The sequence below is a fragment of the Phyllobates terribilis genome, unplaced genomic scaffold (assembly GCF_046119375.1).
Source record: "Phyllobates terribilis strain yellow unplaced genomic scaffold, ASM4611937v1 Scaffold_1__5_contigs__length_1240528914, whole genome shotgun sequence".
Lineage (NCBI taxonomy): Eukaryota > Metazoa > Chordata > Amphibia > Anura > Dendrobatidae > Phyllobates > Phyllobates terribilis.
Window position 1 is genome coordinate 868,344,940 of NW_027362761.1, and position 16,903 is coordinate 868,361,842.

Here is a 16,903-nt window from a genome sequence, read left to right on the forward strand (position 1 = left end):
TTCTCTTTGGGACATTATATAGTTCAGAACTCAAATTCTGTATGTTAACTGTAGCGTTTCTTGTGCCAGAATTTGTGCTGATCTCTCATACTGTTTAATATTTCCTTTTTTGCAAGTGCAGTTGAAAAATGGGAGTTTAAAAGAAAATAAATTCTTCATTAGTGCAAAATAAAGTATTTTCCAGTAAATGAACCTGAAAAGAAACTGAATTGCGTTACCAGAAACTGGAGAACAAAAAACAGGGCACTGTGTCTGGTAAAATGTAGAGGTGGTAGCATATTTTACATTTTGATAGCATATGATAACGATATGCCATCAATTACCTCCAAAAACCTTTGAAAAAGACTTATAATAAGTCAGAACTGAAAAGGGAAAATTGTAAAACAATTATAACAATGTAATATTCTGAACTAGAGAATTTTTTGTTAGCATATTAAATAGAAATGAGCATAAGAAAATCAGTGAAATTGTTATTTCTGGCCTACAATATTTTTCTAAGTCCTTTCTGGGAAAGCAACGTGAAACGCGAGTCAGAGGTGCTACTGGGAGAGACGCTGCATGGTAACAAGAGTTGTTCTTATTTGATAGTTTAAGTGTTTTTTCTAAACTTCTTCCATATTGAAAGCCTGCAAGTGAACATGCATTACTACTTTTTAGCATGTATTACTACCACAACCTAGTGGTTTCTATGCTTAAGGGATTTTTATATAGTATATTGTACGCTCCTCTAATATGGTGGTTTACATTGCACTAAGCATTTTTATTAGTTGTGAGATTATTATTTTTGTACTTTTCAGAAGAATGAAGCTTCTGTATGCAGCTTATCTATTATGTTTACGGGATTATGTATGCATCTGCAATTATTTTGTGGAGAAGGTTATGATATACAGTATATGCACTATGCTTATCTTGACTCATGTAGTTACGTATACACTTGTAATCACTTGACAACACTGCAGTATACCATCAGATCTTATTTTTTTTCTACATCATGTGTGTTTTCCCTGATTTTGATATCTTTTTATTAAGATTGTATTTTGACATTATGAATTAATAAAGACTATTTTTGATGATAAACTGAAATGGAGTCTTGTTCTATGTACTGTACTTCTATACTGCTTTATATGGAATATATTTTAATTGGTAATAAAGACTCTCATTACTTTTTTGGCCAATACGGTTAACTACAACATTGATAACTTATTCTTTGAATGGGCCATCAATATTAGACAAATGAGGGTCCAACACCCAGCCCCCTACAGTGATTAGTTGTTTGCAGCTCTAGTAGCCAAATGTCATAAGTGTACAGAATTGGAACAGAACAGCTCCATGCAGTATGTAGTGATCTTTCTCAGGTGCTGCAGCTTAGCTTCTATTCATGTGAATAGGAGCTGAGCTACAGTACCAGAGACTGGCCATTACACAGTGAACGGAGCTGAGCTGTTCTAGTTTTGTACATTATGCACATCCAGCCATCTTAGTAACTGTAAACAGATGATCTGTAAGGGTTCTGGGTGTCGTACCCCGACCGTTCTGATATTGATGACCTATCGTGTGGATAGGTTATTAATAACGTAAGCTAGGAAATCCCCTTTAAAAAATATATATATATTATATATGAGAGAAAAGGGTGCACTTCGATGTGAAATCAGTAGAAATGTGTGCTTATATGTTGCAAATATATTTTAGTTATGGCTCTTGCAAGTGAATAATCTAGATTATAAGCTGTAAAAATTACCTATATATAAGTTGTATGAAATCCGCTCTTTCCTTCAAATTTGATATTTAAACTTCCTGACACTTTTAAATTAAGCAATTGTACTAATAACAAGAGTAAGATTCAAAAAATTCAATAATTAAATAGTAGCTAAAAAAGTGATTTTTGTGTGCATTTAATATATGTAAGCTGGTGTAACACTCTGTTTTAATTAAATTGATGATATTAATGTTATTTCTAAAATTTGTGTTGTAATATTTTATTATTCAGTCTACAAATGGTATTAAAAAATAACAGTCACAAGGCATGCCGTAAATTTCACTATCAATGCACGTAACAGCACAAAATAGTACACAAGCAGAGAATATGCCATTACATTCACCAAATGACACTTGATGTGTTTAAAAAGTGAGAAGTGACTCACAAGGATCCATTTTCCAAATTGAAACACCAGGCTAAATATGCATGAAGTTAACAAAGCAAACCGATCTTTACAGCTAAATCTCTTAGTATTAAAGGGAACTAGTCTGGTGGTTTTCCCTACATAACCTGTTGCCACCACTTTATAGCCCTGTGTAGCAATGTCCCTAAAAACCCCGTTGCCCTGCATACCCCAATGTACTTTACATTTGTCCTGCACTGTATGCTACTGGAAAGCGAGTGGTCTAATGTGCATCATCTGACCATGTTTAGTACCCCCTCTGCCTTTTGATTGAGTTTAATGATGTCTCTTACATAAGCCACACAGCTCCTATAAATCCTGTGGTTCGGTCTGCCCTGAACCCCCTCATTCTCATGTACAATAGTTGGGCTATGTGTATAACTTATGAGAAGTCATTTATGCCAATCAGAGGAGAAGGAGCAGTGATTGCAGGTAAAGAGGGGATGATGACAATGGTCCAGACTGTACCATTGGACTGTTAGATGCCCATTAGCATACAGTGTGGGACAATATTAAAATATATTTTATGAGGCTTTTGGGCAACTTGGTTTGTAAAATGTGTTATGGAGGGTTGCAACAGTGGACTAAAAGGTGATGGCAACAAATTTTATAGGACAAACTTAGTGGCAAGTTCCCTTTAAATATAATAGCTTTTTTGGAATGCTTATTTCAATAAAAGCTATTCTTACAAGTGGATTAATAATTGGCTGAAAATTAATTTTTAATTTCAGTATTTAGTAGAGATGAGCGAATATAATCGATTGAAAAATCCTTATAGTCACCTTACCTCTCACCTTCGTCCTGACCTAATGTGAGAGGCTTGGGAATTTAAGGGTGATGGTGGTGATAAGAAAATGAGCCAAAGACCTGATAAGTGGGGGGGGGGCTGGAGAGGTTAGCAGTGAGGTGAGTATAAGGATTCTTTTTGTTAAAAAAATCTTACATTTATCATGCTCTGGGGTCTGTAATGACCCTAAATCATAATAAGGGATATTAAATTCACAGAGGAAAAATTCTCTGAGAATCAAATTTCCTGAGAAAATCCACACCAACAGGCAAATTTGAATTTTGCTTGATCCGCTCATCTTTAGTATTTATTTAATTTATAATTTATGAATAGCAATCTACTGAGGTACAAGGTGAACTAATAAAAGTGGAGTTTGTTGAGACATCTGTAGAATTTTTTCGGGAACAACCATTTAAAGTCGAGTCACTAGAAGTAACTCTTTTTTTGTGACTGTGAGTAGATCTAGTGTTTTCACCATCATTTGGATCAAACACAACGGTCATACTGGATTCCATTCTGGATACTGTGTATAGACTGCTCTGTCTTGTTGGGTGAAACCTGGTGGATTTGAGTTCCAGTTCATCATAACTAGATACTTCGATAAATGGACACCATCGGAATGCTCTTTTGAAACCCGCACGAAATCTGTAAAAAAAATAAAACAGGACATAAAGGGAAAAAGTGAAATGGAGATATTACATATTTGGATTTTAGAAGACCAGTAATTTTAGGTTGTTTTCAGACCAAATATAGAAATTATGATCTCAGTTTAGCATAGCCACATATCGTCTGTGTGTTGCAGTTATGGCATGTACTTAAATATCACCCAAGAAAAAAATACAACTCATATCTCCAAACAGTGACAAATTATATATATTTAAATATACAAGCATATTTTATAATGAACATGCACATATACATAAATGATTTTTCACAATCAGTTTTAACACTTCAAACTTTCATATCTTCCAACTGTCCCAGATCCTTGCAGGACAGTCAACAATTTGAGGGTATGTTTCACTGTCCCAAGAGGTTGGGGATATGTTCCTACTTCAACTGTTGTTAGAAATGTGTGTTACAGTTGAATACAATGGTAGAGCAGGGAACGATCACATACCAGTTCAGTTTATGTAGAGAAGTTCTGCATGGATTGTTGGGTCACAAGGCATTTTCAGGTCACATGACTGGCAGCAGAGACAAACTGAGTCAGAGGAGCAGGACACACAGTCAAATAAAATGCTTGCGTGGGTGTATCATATTGTTTTGGGTTCACACTGGTGGAGACGGTGAAGGGGCATCATAATGTGTGTGGGTCATCATAATGTGTGGGGGCATCATACTGTGTGGGGCAATGTACTGTGGGAAGCATTATACTGTTTTTTGTGGTTGTGGGGGCATCATACTGTGCATGGGGGCTATGGGGACATTATTATTTGGAGGGCTGTGAAGGAAATATACTATATATGGGGGCATTATGCTTTGTGTGGGTGATTGTGGGAGCATAATATGTGTTTGAAGCTGTGAGGGTGTCATACTATGTGGAGAGCTGTGGGGCATTAAAATGTGTGGGGGCTCTGTGAGCCATCATACTGTGTGGTGGACATTGAGGGCACTATACTATGTGGGGAAATTTATTGTGAAGACATAATTTTGTGTAGGGGATGTACTGTTGAAGCATCATACTGTGTGAAGAGCTATGGGGCAGAGTATCATATTGTGTGTGGGGAAGCTGAGGGGGCATCTTTCTTTGTGAGAAACTGTGGGGGTATCATATTATGTGGGGTAATCTACTGTGATGATATCAAAGTGTGTGTGATGGGTGCGGTGGGGGGATCATATTATGTGGAGGAATAAACTCTGTGTGTATCATACAGGTAGTATGTGTGATGGATGGTGTGAGGGCATCATTCTGTGTGGTGGACTGGGGGACCATGAATGGGATACCATACTATGTGGGAACACTATTTAAACTTTACTAGGAACAATACTTCAGTATGGGCATATATAATGATTAAAGAAGTTTTCCAATACTTGGACAACCCCTTCTGAGTCCTTGTGCTTCCCCCCACTAAAATATTAACACTTTTACTCACCTCTAATGCCAGCACATGCTCTGCGGGTGCTCACGTGACATTGTTATGTCATGCTATCCCTGCTGCTAATCAACACTGGCTTGACTCTCCTCTCCTATGGATGTAATTTGATCAGCTGAAAGAAAGCCTTCAACTTATTGACTGGGACAAAGTTCTTAATCAAAGGAATACGAATAGTAAATGGGAAACCTTCAAAAGAATTCTGAATACTCAGTGCGAGAGGTATATACCGTATGGGAATAAAAGGGCCAGAAATAAGAGGAAACCAATATGGTTGAACAAGAACGTAAAAGGGGCGTTAAATAGCAAAAAAGAGGCATTCAAGAGATTAAAACAGGAAAACAGTAAGGAGGCACTAATGTGTTACAAGGAAAAAACGAGAACCTGTAAAAAACAAATAAAAATAGCGAAGGAGGAAACAGAGAAACGTATTGCTAGGGAAAGTAGATCAAATCCCAAACTGTTCTTTACGTATATAAATAGTAAAAGGATTAAATCGGATAATATTGGACCGATAAAAAGTGAGGAAGGCAAAATCATAGAGAAAGATGAGGATAAAGCTAATCTATTAAATAATTTTTTTTCGACAACTTTCACAAAGGAAATCGAACTAACAGGAGAAATGAGAAGTGACAAGCTTAATCCTCCACTAAGTATGACAAATCTAACCCAAGCTGGGGTACAGAAACGCCTCAGTAACATTAAAATAAACAAATCACCAGGACCTGATGGCATACACCCACGGGTACTAAGGGAACTAAGTAATGTGATAGACAGACCGTTATATCTTATATTTAAGGACTCTGTTGAGACTGGGTCTGTGCCACTTGATTGGCAACAGGCGAATGTAGTGCCAATATTCAAAAAGGGAGGGAAAAGTGACGCCGGAAACTATCGGCCGGTGAGTCTGACGTCCGTTGTGGGCAAAATTTTTGAAAGCTTCATTAAAGAGGCAATTACGGAGCATCTTGATGCTAATAATCTTTTAATCCCGAACCAACATGGATTCATGAGGAATCGCTCCTGCCAAACAAACCTGATTGACTTCTACGAGGAGGTTAGCTCTCGAGTAGATCAGGGGGAACCAGTGGATGTCGTGTATCTCGACTTCTCAAAAGCGTTCGATAGCGTGCCACATAATAGGTTGGTATACAAAATGAGAATGATGGGGCTGGGGGAAAATGTCTGCAAGTGGGTAGCTAACTGGCTAAAGGATAGAAGGCAGAGGGTGGTTATAAATGGAATATACTCAGATTGGGTAAGCGTCACTAGTGGGGTACCACAGGGGTCTGTACTAGGCCCAATGTTATTTAATATCTTTATTAACGACATAGTCAACGGGATAAATAGTAAAATATCAATATTTGCAGATGACACAAAGTTATGTAAAACAATTAATACAAAAGAGGACAGTGCAGACCTACAGAGGGATTTGGATAAGCTGGGTAGGTGGAGCATTAAATGGCAAATGAGGTTTAACGAGGAGAAATGTAAGGTTATACATATGGGAAGGAAAAATGGAAGTCACCAGTACTCACTGAATGGGAAATCATTGGGGAATTCAGAGATGGAGAAGGACTTGGGCATCTTGATTGATAGCAAACTAAATTGGAGTGCCCAAAGTCAGGCCGCTGCTGTAAGGGCAAACAGGGTAATGGGATGTATAAGAAGAGGTATAGCTGCAAAGGATGAGAACATTGTTCTTCCACTGTACAAAGCACTGGTCAGACCACACTTGGAATACTGTGCTCAGTTATGGGCCCCAATATATAGAAAGGATATAAATGAGCTTGAAAAGGTACAAAGGAGGGCAACAAAATTAATAAAGGGAATGGAGGGACTGCAATACCCAGAGAGGTTGGCAAAACAAGGACTATTCAGCCTGGAAAAGAGAAGGTTGAGGGGGGACATAATAAATGTGTACAAATATGTTAGGGGACAGTATAGAGATCTTGCCCGGGATTTGTTCAAAAGGAGGGATATTACGGTAACAAGAGGGCACTCACTAAGACTGGAAGAGAAAAGGTTTCAACACCAGCATAGGAAGGGGTTCTTTACGGTAAGAGCAGTGAGAATATGGAATTCACTGAGTGAGGAGACGGTAATATCGGATTCACTACACCAGTTCAAGCGGGGACTGGATGCATTTCTAGATACCAGGCAGATTTCAGCATATACTTAAAAATAAAATAAAATAGTAGGTTGATACAGGGATTTATTCTGACTGCTGGTTTCAGAGTCGGGAGGGAATTTTTCCTCAGGTGAAGATTGGCTAAATCATTTGGGGTTTTTGCCCTCCTCTGGATCAACTTTAGCAATTACAGAACTAACAGGTCGAACTTGATGGACGCAAGTCTTTATTCGGCTTTACAAACTATGTTAATTGACATCTAGAGGAAGTGAGAGGGTAGCAGCAGCTTTCACTTCCTCCAGATGTATTTATTTTTCTGAAGGGGGGAGATTAAAGCCAGCATTCGATGACTAAAAATGTCACGGAAGCACGGGAGAGCCAGTGTTGACACCATGGGAACGGCGCTGGCACCAGAGGTTCTGGATTCAGAAAGAGTTGTCCGAGAAGTGAACAACTTCTTAAACATTATATGTGCCCATACAGAAGTGTTGTTTCTATTGAACCTCAATAGGATTCCCACATAGTATGGTATCCCTTTTATGGTCCCACAGTCCCCCACACAGAATGATGCCCACACATCACCCACTACATCCACTAGGATATCCACAGAGTATATTCCCCCGCATAATATGATATCCCTACAGCCCCTTTAAGATACTGGCTTAGCATAAAATAAAAATTGTTATGTATATCACATTATGTTTCCAACTTTCTTATCTTTTAAAGTTAGAAGGATTGTACTTGTGCATGTTTTATTCCATTATAAAGCAGAGCTTTTGTGTACTGAGATTCTTTTAACGCAGTTTAAGAATGTGTTCTGATGACCTTATATATGCGATTCGTCTTTTTATAACTGAATAAATGAGTTTACAATTTCTTTTCTTGGTCACATTAAGCAGATTGCAATCAAATAAGCTCAGACATATCTCTAAAAATAAAGTCCAAATGAAAATTGTGATTTCTAAATAAATGTAAGAAAGATGCAGCTAAGTTCCACATGTAACCTATGGGTTAAAATAAAATAGTGTGCCATGTCTCAGCTTATGATGGCTATGAATCACATGAGACATATTATTTCAGATCATTGGCTCTAAATGCTTCTAACACTAACTATAAGACAGAAATCACAGTCTGGAAATTTTCCAAAGAATTTTCCCCTCCCTATAGAGCAGCTTTTGCTGCCTGATTTCATTCTTGATGGGTGATTGTCATATCAGACTCACTAATTGATAGATCTAAGCACAAGGTCTTCACACATTTTTTTCTTACCTTTTATTTAGACAGCAATATATTATGGGGTTGTACATCGTTGAACTCATTGCCAGCCAAAAAATGGCCAAGTAAATTTGTTGAATATATTTCCATCTTTCCACTTTGATATCGAGTGCAGTTACGATAAAGAATATGTGATAGGGAAGCCAACAAATTGCAAAGGTCACCACCACCACGATCATCATTTTTACTACCTGCAAAATTAAAGAACATCGCCAGCATTACCAACGTATTCTGTCAGACATTGATAAACATTTTATCATAAATAATTTATCATCGATAAACATTTGACAAATATGCACCCTGTTGCAATGTGAATACACCTTTTCTTGGTGCTCAGATTTTAGCAATGTAGTCTTCTATTTATTTATATATCAGCCTATCTTAACAAAAAGTACTCTGGGGGTGGTGACCTTATGATTCCCTGCAACAAAAGGCACATATCCTTATGGAGGTCAAAGACTGATAATGAGGGTAGGGATTTAATTAAACCCCATGTCAAGTCCATTTTCAACCCAGTGTGTCCACATCTTGGATCAGAAACTTTGGATAAGCAAGATGATAATTGTTTCAGCTGAGGAAATTAATTGTCCGAATATGTATGGGTGAAAATATATTGTGTCTTGCCTAGTGGATATTTTGCATAAATGCTTCTTTATCATATAAGAAATAGTGTTGAGCGAGTATGTTCTGTTCCGAGTATGCTCGGGCCGAGCTCCGAGTAGTTACAGCTGCTCGGTGATATTCTTGAATCGCTCCCGTGTGCATGATTTGCAACTGTTTGACAGTGAAATTACATGTGAGGAATGTCTATTTCTTACACATTCCTCACATGTAATAAAGCTGTCAAACAGTCGCAAATCATGCACACGGGAGCAATTCAAGCATATCACTGAGCAGCTGCAAATACTCGGTGCTCGGCCCAAGCATACTCGGCGAAAGGGTTAATAGAACATACTCGCTCAACACTAATAAGAAATTAATATATTTACATAGAGTAATTACAGACAGGTGTTATTCAATCTTGGAGCCATTGATTGTTTCTCCTTACACTTTACATTAGAATTAAAGGGAATTAAGACTAATTTCAAACCAGTGACATGGCTCTATTGTTTAAGATGTTAACATATTCTGATGTGGTTCCGACAGTGGAAATGGTTTTATGCACTTTACGCAATCAGATATTGGCTGTAAGACTCTTTTTTACATTGTAGATGTTGTCCAAGCATGAAAAGTGTCAATGTATTTCTCAAAAGTTTATACTTTTGACCCTGAAAAAATATAATATCTGTACTGTTCTTTATATGAGTTTTATTGATTTTAGTCTTCATAATGATTATTGTTATGACAGACTGATATAAGGCAATTTGCTCTGTACCTGTCTGACCATGTAGATGTACATTTATTATGTTATGTCACTAAACATTTTTGAATAAAAAAAAACTTGAATTACCTGTTGATCAGTGAGGCTCTGGATCCTGAGACCACCACCAAGAGAGCATTATACTGTGTGCCCAATTATTAGGCAAGTGAAGCACTCTTGAAATTGCTAAGATAATGGTGCGTGATCACAGCACCATCAAAAGTTTTGTTGCAAATAGACAATAGGGTCGCAAAAAACGTGTTGAGATAAAAGAAGCACATTAACGTCAAAGATTTGAGGAGAATCAAATGTGAAGTAACTGGAAATGCATTATCCTCCAGTGCTGTCATATTTCGGAACTGCAACTTCCCTGGCATGCCCAGAAGTACAAGGTGTTCAGTGTTCAGATACATGGCCGAGGTAAGGAAGGCTGAACCCAACCACCAGTCAAAAAGATACATAAGTTGAAACCTTAAGAATGGGCCAATACATTTCTGAAGACAGATTTTTCAAAGGTTTTATGGATGATAAGATAAGAGTGACTCTTGATGGACCCGAAAGATGGGTTCATGCCTGGATCAGTAACGGATACAGATCGCTACATCGATTCAGAATCTAACATGGTGGAGGTGGGCTACTGCTATGGGCTGGTATTATTAATGATGAGCTAGCTGAACCTTTTTGGATTGAAGATGGATTCAATATCAACACCCAAATCTACTTCCAGCTTTAAGAAGACACTTCCTTCAAGCAATAGTACAAGAAAAAGTCTGCATCTTTCAGTAAAATCATGATTTCTATTCAGGAAAATGTTCTATTGCATGCATTAAAGTACTCTACTTGCTATTTGTCTAGCCAATTAACACCTTAAAGATTAAATAATAATTATTTGGCCCCCTTTCTCACCTCACCAAAACTTTACTGAGAATAGTACACCTCTCTAAATAGTGTCTGGGAGGCTGCAGTAGGAGCTTGATTGACAGCTGACACTAACAGACTCCATTGGATGGCTTATAACTGTTTGAGAAAGAAAGAGTGCCTACAAGTGCTTCTCACTAAATTAGAATATCATCAAAAAGTTAATTTATTTCAGTTCTTCTATGCAAAAAGTAAAACTCATATATTATATAGAGTCATTACAAACAGAGTGATCTATTTCAAGTGTTTATTTCTGTTAATGTTGATGATTATGGCTTACAGCCAATGAAAACACAAAAGTCATTATCTCAGTAAATTAGAATAATTAACAAAAAACACATACAGGCTTCCGATGCATTTAAAAAGGTCCCTTAGTCTGTTTCAGTAGGCTCCACAATCATGGGGAAGACTGCTGACTAGACAGATATCCAGAAGGCAGTCATTGACACACTCCACAAGCAACGTAAGCCATTAAAGGTCATTGGTAAAAAAGCTGGCTGTTCACAGAGTGCTGTCTCCAACCATATTAATGGACAGTTGAGTGGAAGGAAAAAGTGTGGTAGAAAAAGGTGCACAAGCAATTGGGATAACCGAAGCTTTGAAAGGATTGTTAAGAAAAGGCCATTCAAAAATTTGGGGGAGATTCACAAAGAGTGGACTGCTGCTGGAGTCATTTCTTCAAGAGCCACCACATACAGACGTATCCACGACATGGGCTTCAAGTGTCGCATTCCTTGTGTCAAGACACTCATGACCAATAGACAATGCCAGAAGCATCTTACCTGGGCCAAGGAGAAAAAGACCTGGACTGTTGTTCAGTGGCCCAAGGTGTTGTTTTCAGATGAAAGTAAATTTTGCATTTCATTTGGAAATCAAGGCCCCAGAGTCTGGAGGAAGAGAGGAGAGGCCACAATCCAAGCTGCTTGAGGTCAAGTGTGAAGTTTCCACAATCAGTAATGGTTTTGGGATCCATGTCACCTGTTGGTGTAGGTCCACTGTGTTTTATCAAGACCAAAGTCAGCACAGCCATCTACCAGGAAATGTTAGATCACTTCATGCTTCCCTCTGCCAACAAGCACCTTGGAGATGGAAATTCCAATCTCCAGGAGGACTTGACACCTGTCCACACTGCCAAAAGTACCAATACCTGGTTTAAAAACAACAGTATTACTGTGCTTGATTGGCTAGCAAACTAACCTGAACTTAACCCTATAGAGAATCTATGGGGTATTGTCAAGAGGAACATGAGAGACACCAGACCCAACAATGCAGATGAGCTGAAGGCTGCTATCCAAGCAACCTGGGCTTCCATAACACCTCAGCAGTGCAACAGGCTGATCACCTCCATGCCACGCCGCATTGATGCAGTAATTGATACAAAGGGAGCCCTGACCAAGTATTGAGTGCATTTACTGAACATACATTTAAGTAGGCCAACATTTCGGATTTTAAAAACATTTTTCAAGCTGTTGTTATAAAGTATTCTAATTTGCTGCGGTAATGACTTTTGTGCTTTCATTGGCTGTAAGCCATAATCTTCAACATTAACAGAAATAAACACTTGAAATAGATCACTCTGCTTGTAATGAATCTATATAATATGAGTTTCACTTTTTGTATTGAAGAACTGAAATAAATTAACTTTTTGATATTCTAATTTAGTGAGAAGCACTTGTATAATGGTCACTGATATTTTTCTTTTTTAAATGTCAGAAATGCATTTTTGTACACTTTGAGTTGTTTGATTATTATTCTCACTTGAAAAGATGAAAATAAGCAAATGAGATGGGAAAATTTACATTTTTTATTTAGTTGCATAATAATTCTGCACACTAATAGTTGTCCAATAATTCTACACACAGATATTCTCCTAAGAAAGACAAGACCTCACTTTTACTTTCTTAAATATTGAGGTTTCAGGTTTATTAACCTTTTGGATTGACCAACAGCACTATAGTTGTTCAATAAGAAAATTAATCATGAAAAATACAAATTGCCTAATAATTTTGCACACAGTGTAGACCCCTAAGAAGTGCACACCGCAGCAGGGCAAATGAATTTGAAATTGCTCTTAATAGTGATATATTTTATACAGATTTTTAAACAAGCCATTCTTCTTCACGTTTAAAACAGCAAATTTGTTGCTTTGATTAATAGCTAGTTGTGCCTAAAACATGCAATTAATATTCATATTTCCTGTTTTTTGAATCTCACAGGTTACATGCTTACATTCCAGGTTTTAATTAAGTATTTTTGGATGTTGGCGTTGGTTGTTTCCTTTTGTTTATGCAGTGCCTAGCAAGCAGCCATGCGACTAACTAGGTGCAGGTGAGATGAATATTCCTCTTTTTCCAAACCTGTCGCTGCGTCCAAAAAAAGGGATAATTTTTGGACATTAGCACTGTTTGGTATAAAAATGCATTTTTGTTATCAGTTATGTCATTATATTAATGAAACGTATTTACCTACTATTATTACCACTTATTTGTCAATAATAAAACTAATGTTCTTAAAAAAATAGCCATTGTTTCTTTATTTCCCAAACAGAAAACCTTTTGCTAATCCCAAAATAGGAGCAATATTGGAAGACATTAAAAATCTACTGCTACTGGTTCAAAACAGAGATACTTTTTGGGCCACTATTTGCCAAAAATGCGATGGCTTCTTATATGTAGACTGCCTGTTTATAAACTGTTATGCACATGCATTGGCTCGACAGGGCTCTATGCCCTTTCCCTCTGGTCGCTGTCCTCTGCTGTGCTCCACATTGGGTTTCAGACCCTTGTGTCTAAATATTAAACCAGAAGTGTGAGCTACACAACTGTGTTTGGACTCTGATTTTACCCAAGTCTTCAGTTACTGTTGTCTACTTTGACATCCGTGAACTCTGTAACAGATCCCTTGCTATACGCTTCTTGAACTATTATTGAAGTCTGTCTGCAATACCTGCACCTGCTGCTGTTTAACCTGCTAAAAGCTGTCAACTTCCTGAATTGCTATTAAAGGCCGTTCGCATTACCTAAACCTGCGTGTCTGTTTTTGACCTGCCGTCTGCCTACTTCTGCCATCCTCAATCTGTGGCATCTAGCCTGTCCTGCATTGCCAGATTGTCTGTTCGCATTGATAACTATCTGAGTACTCATCAAACCACAAGTCTGACAGCCTGCTGTGCCGATACCCGGGGTCTATGTCTCCACCCTGACCTCCACCTTTGTGCATCCACCTTACCAGGCAAGCCTAACATAAACACTTGCACGGCAGTCATCTGCCCCCAAAAAAGGATAGTTTTTCAATGATTTTAACATTTTAAAAAACCATAACAATCTGTCAGTGCACTATGCTATGCAATAGTCTATTGGTTGGTTGGAAAGTGTTACACACATCTTTTTCAGGCAATCACAGGCTTTGTAGTATGTGCAATTCAATAGAACCTTTGAGAAAAATTTGACAAAGTGATCATATTCAAACTTAAAAAGATTTTTTAATCTCTATTAGATAGTTTATATATGAATCATATAATGGGTGCATACACATACTCAAAAAGTTTATACGGTAAATAAATCACACCATTGTTAAAATCTTTTATATTGCATTCAGATAAATAGTGCATACTGTGACTAGATAAATAGTATAAATAGTAAAGTGTCAGATAATGGCGAGAGGTTTATGGACACAAATCACTGTATAGGGACATGTTACTGAACATTTGCTATTGCATTTAAGTTGGATTTAAATTGTAAATTGAATCAGAATTTTGATGTATGATATTTTCACAACTTCCAATATAGTAATGCAGCAAAAATGCACAATAAATTCGACAAGCTGAAAACTTTTGCTTTTTTTGCAGTTCAAAAATAGGCATGGCTAGCCTGTGTCTAAATTGAAGACATATTTATATATTTATAAAAAAATGAAATAGGATTTTTCTCAAAAATGTTGGTGCCAACTGATAGGTGGTTTAAACTTAGAATAAGCATAAAAAGCATGAACAGCAGGACACACTTAAGTTTTGCAAATTTTATGACTCTCATCTAAGTTTGCCCTGTCTAAAATGTTAACAGTTTTAGTAAATGTCTCTCAGTGAATGTTGTATTCAGTATCCTTCGTGCCTATGGCTCTGGTGACAACATTTTAGTTGGTCTCATGAGAGTCTATGCCAGGTTACCTCTAGATATGTTTAGAGTGAAATAATGAAATTAAATAGAATAAGCATTCTTCTATTCACAGTGCTTGTATTGCATATATTGAATGGTTTCTGATCATTGAACAAAATGTAAAATTAAACATTGAGAATCTGAGTAATCATGTAAGACAGATTTTTAATTATTACAGAATTTATTTAAGCACTTCTTTTACTCATATAAATAACTACTGCTATGATATTGTGTTATTCTTTGTGGAATTAATTTAATATATATACAGCATTAAGTTTCTGTGTGAGTATTATAACAGAAACTCTGTTATGTATAAGTCCTAAATTTGAATTTAACCTCATTGTTCTCCATTAATTTAAAATTAGGCCATGTTCACACAACATATATACTTTTTCATCCAGATATGCAGAGGAAAAATCTACAGAATACTACAATTGCATGAAAGTTGATAACTAGTAATGAGCAAGCATGCTCGTTTAACCCTTTCACCGAGCATGTTTGGGTGCTTACCGAGTATCTTCGGCGTGCCCGTATATTATGTTCGAGTCCCTACGTCTGCATGATTTACAGCTGCAAGACAGCCTCAACACCTGTGAGGATTCCCTAACAAACAGAAAATCCCTGCATGTGTTCAGGCTGTCTTACAGCTGTAAATCATGCAGACGAAGGGACTCGAACACAATATACGAGCACACCGAAGATACTCGGTAAGCACCCGAGCATGCTCAGTGAAAGGGTTGAACGAGCAAGCTCGCTCATCAATATTGGTAACATTTTAACAGATATCATCCATATGCTGAAGGAAAAATCAGGGCAAGAAACTAATATGCTGTACAGATTAAAAACCTGCAGTTTATCAATTTATGATGCAGATTATTGCACATTTTCCCCATTTAGTTAAATGGGAAAGTCAAAATAAAATTAACAACAAATCCACGCATTACCTACTGATAGGCAGTACAGTTTGAAACTTGGGAAGAAAACCCCCACTAAACTCACTTCCCTGGTACTTTCAAGGCTCCTTTGCATGATCCCCTGCATGTCTCTGTAAAATTGGCCTCTAGGGATCACATCTTGTCCCATGTGACTGCTACAGCTAATTACAGGCTACAGCAGTCACATGGGATGAGATGTCATTTTAGAATGCTGAGATATACAGAGATCAGCAGAGAGCCAGCCGAGAATTTTATTATTTCTTTTTTTATCTTGCGACCTGACTCAAACTGTAGGTATCGCTGTCAGAGGTAACATCATCCAGCTGATGTGCCATATATTTTATAACACCCTCAGCTTCCTACCCACTAATGTGATCGACAGAGGTCAATTATGGCATGCATTTGGTAATGCTGCTGCACAGACAGCTGGCGCCAGTGGTGGTGGTGGAGATGGTGCTTCTACAGTGGTATGGGCTTATATATTTTTTTACACTATCCATTGTCATTGCCACTTTTTCTTTTACCATGCATCTACCATGCAGCAGTGAAATAGATGAGTATAGTAGTCATAATACAGAGATTCAATTGAAAAGGGAAGAGAGCTAGGAAAGGTGCAAGTAGCAGCAGTGACAAACTCAGTGTGATTGATTCGTTTTATGGTGTAGCTGGCTTCTGTCCTGCTGTATTTGTATTACAATTGCACATTTTCTTGTCATAAATGTGGTGCTAAGTTTTTGCATTTCTGCTGCAATCCTTTCTGTGAAGAGGGGAATAATCATTTAAAAAAAAAAAAAAGAAAATTCCCCTTAATCCAGATATTTAACTGTGACTATCTCCCTCACCAATTATTTGAGTTGCAAATAATATTTTTTGCACATCTGTTTTACTACTCAAAGTTTACACATGTGCATGCCATACTTATACAGTGCCCTATTGCAGGCGCCAACTTTATTGCCATGTACCTAGCATTTCTTATCAGGTTATTTTTACGTAAATGATTGAACTTTGTTAAAGAATAGAAAAAAAAGTTTTTAAAAAACGTAGACATTTAACTGTTTATGCATGTTTTTATACACCTTACACAGCTATTC

At 37.3% G+C, this 16,903-nt stretch overlaps 1 protein-coding gene across 1 annotated transcript in view; it reads right to left on the reverse strand.

The window, feature by feature from the left end:
• Positions 1-870: 870 nt before the first annotated feature.
• Positions 871-16,903, reverse strand: part of TACR3 (tachykinin receptor 3) — a 297,407-nt gene continuing 281,374 nt past the window's right edge. Inside the window, exons 4-5 of the mRNA XM_073639389.1 lie at positions 8,440-8,636; positions 871-3,591 (exon numbers count right to left, since the gene is read on the reverse strand). Of these exons, the coding sequence (XP_073495490.1) occupies positions 3,270-3,591; positions 8,440-8,636 (519 nt within the window). The 3' untranslated portion in view covers positions 871-3,269. The remainder of the gene's footprint in view (positions 3,592-8,439; positions 8,637-16,903) is intronic.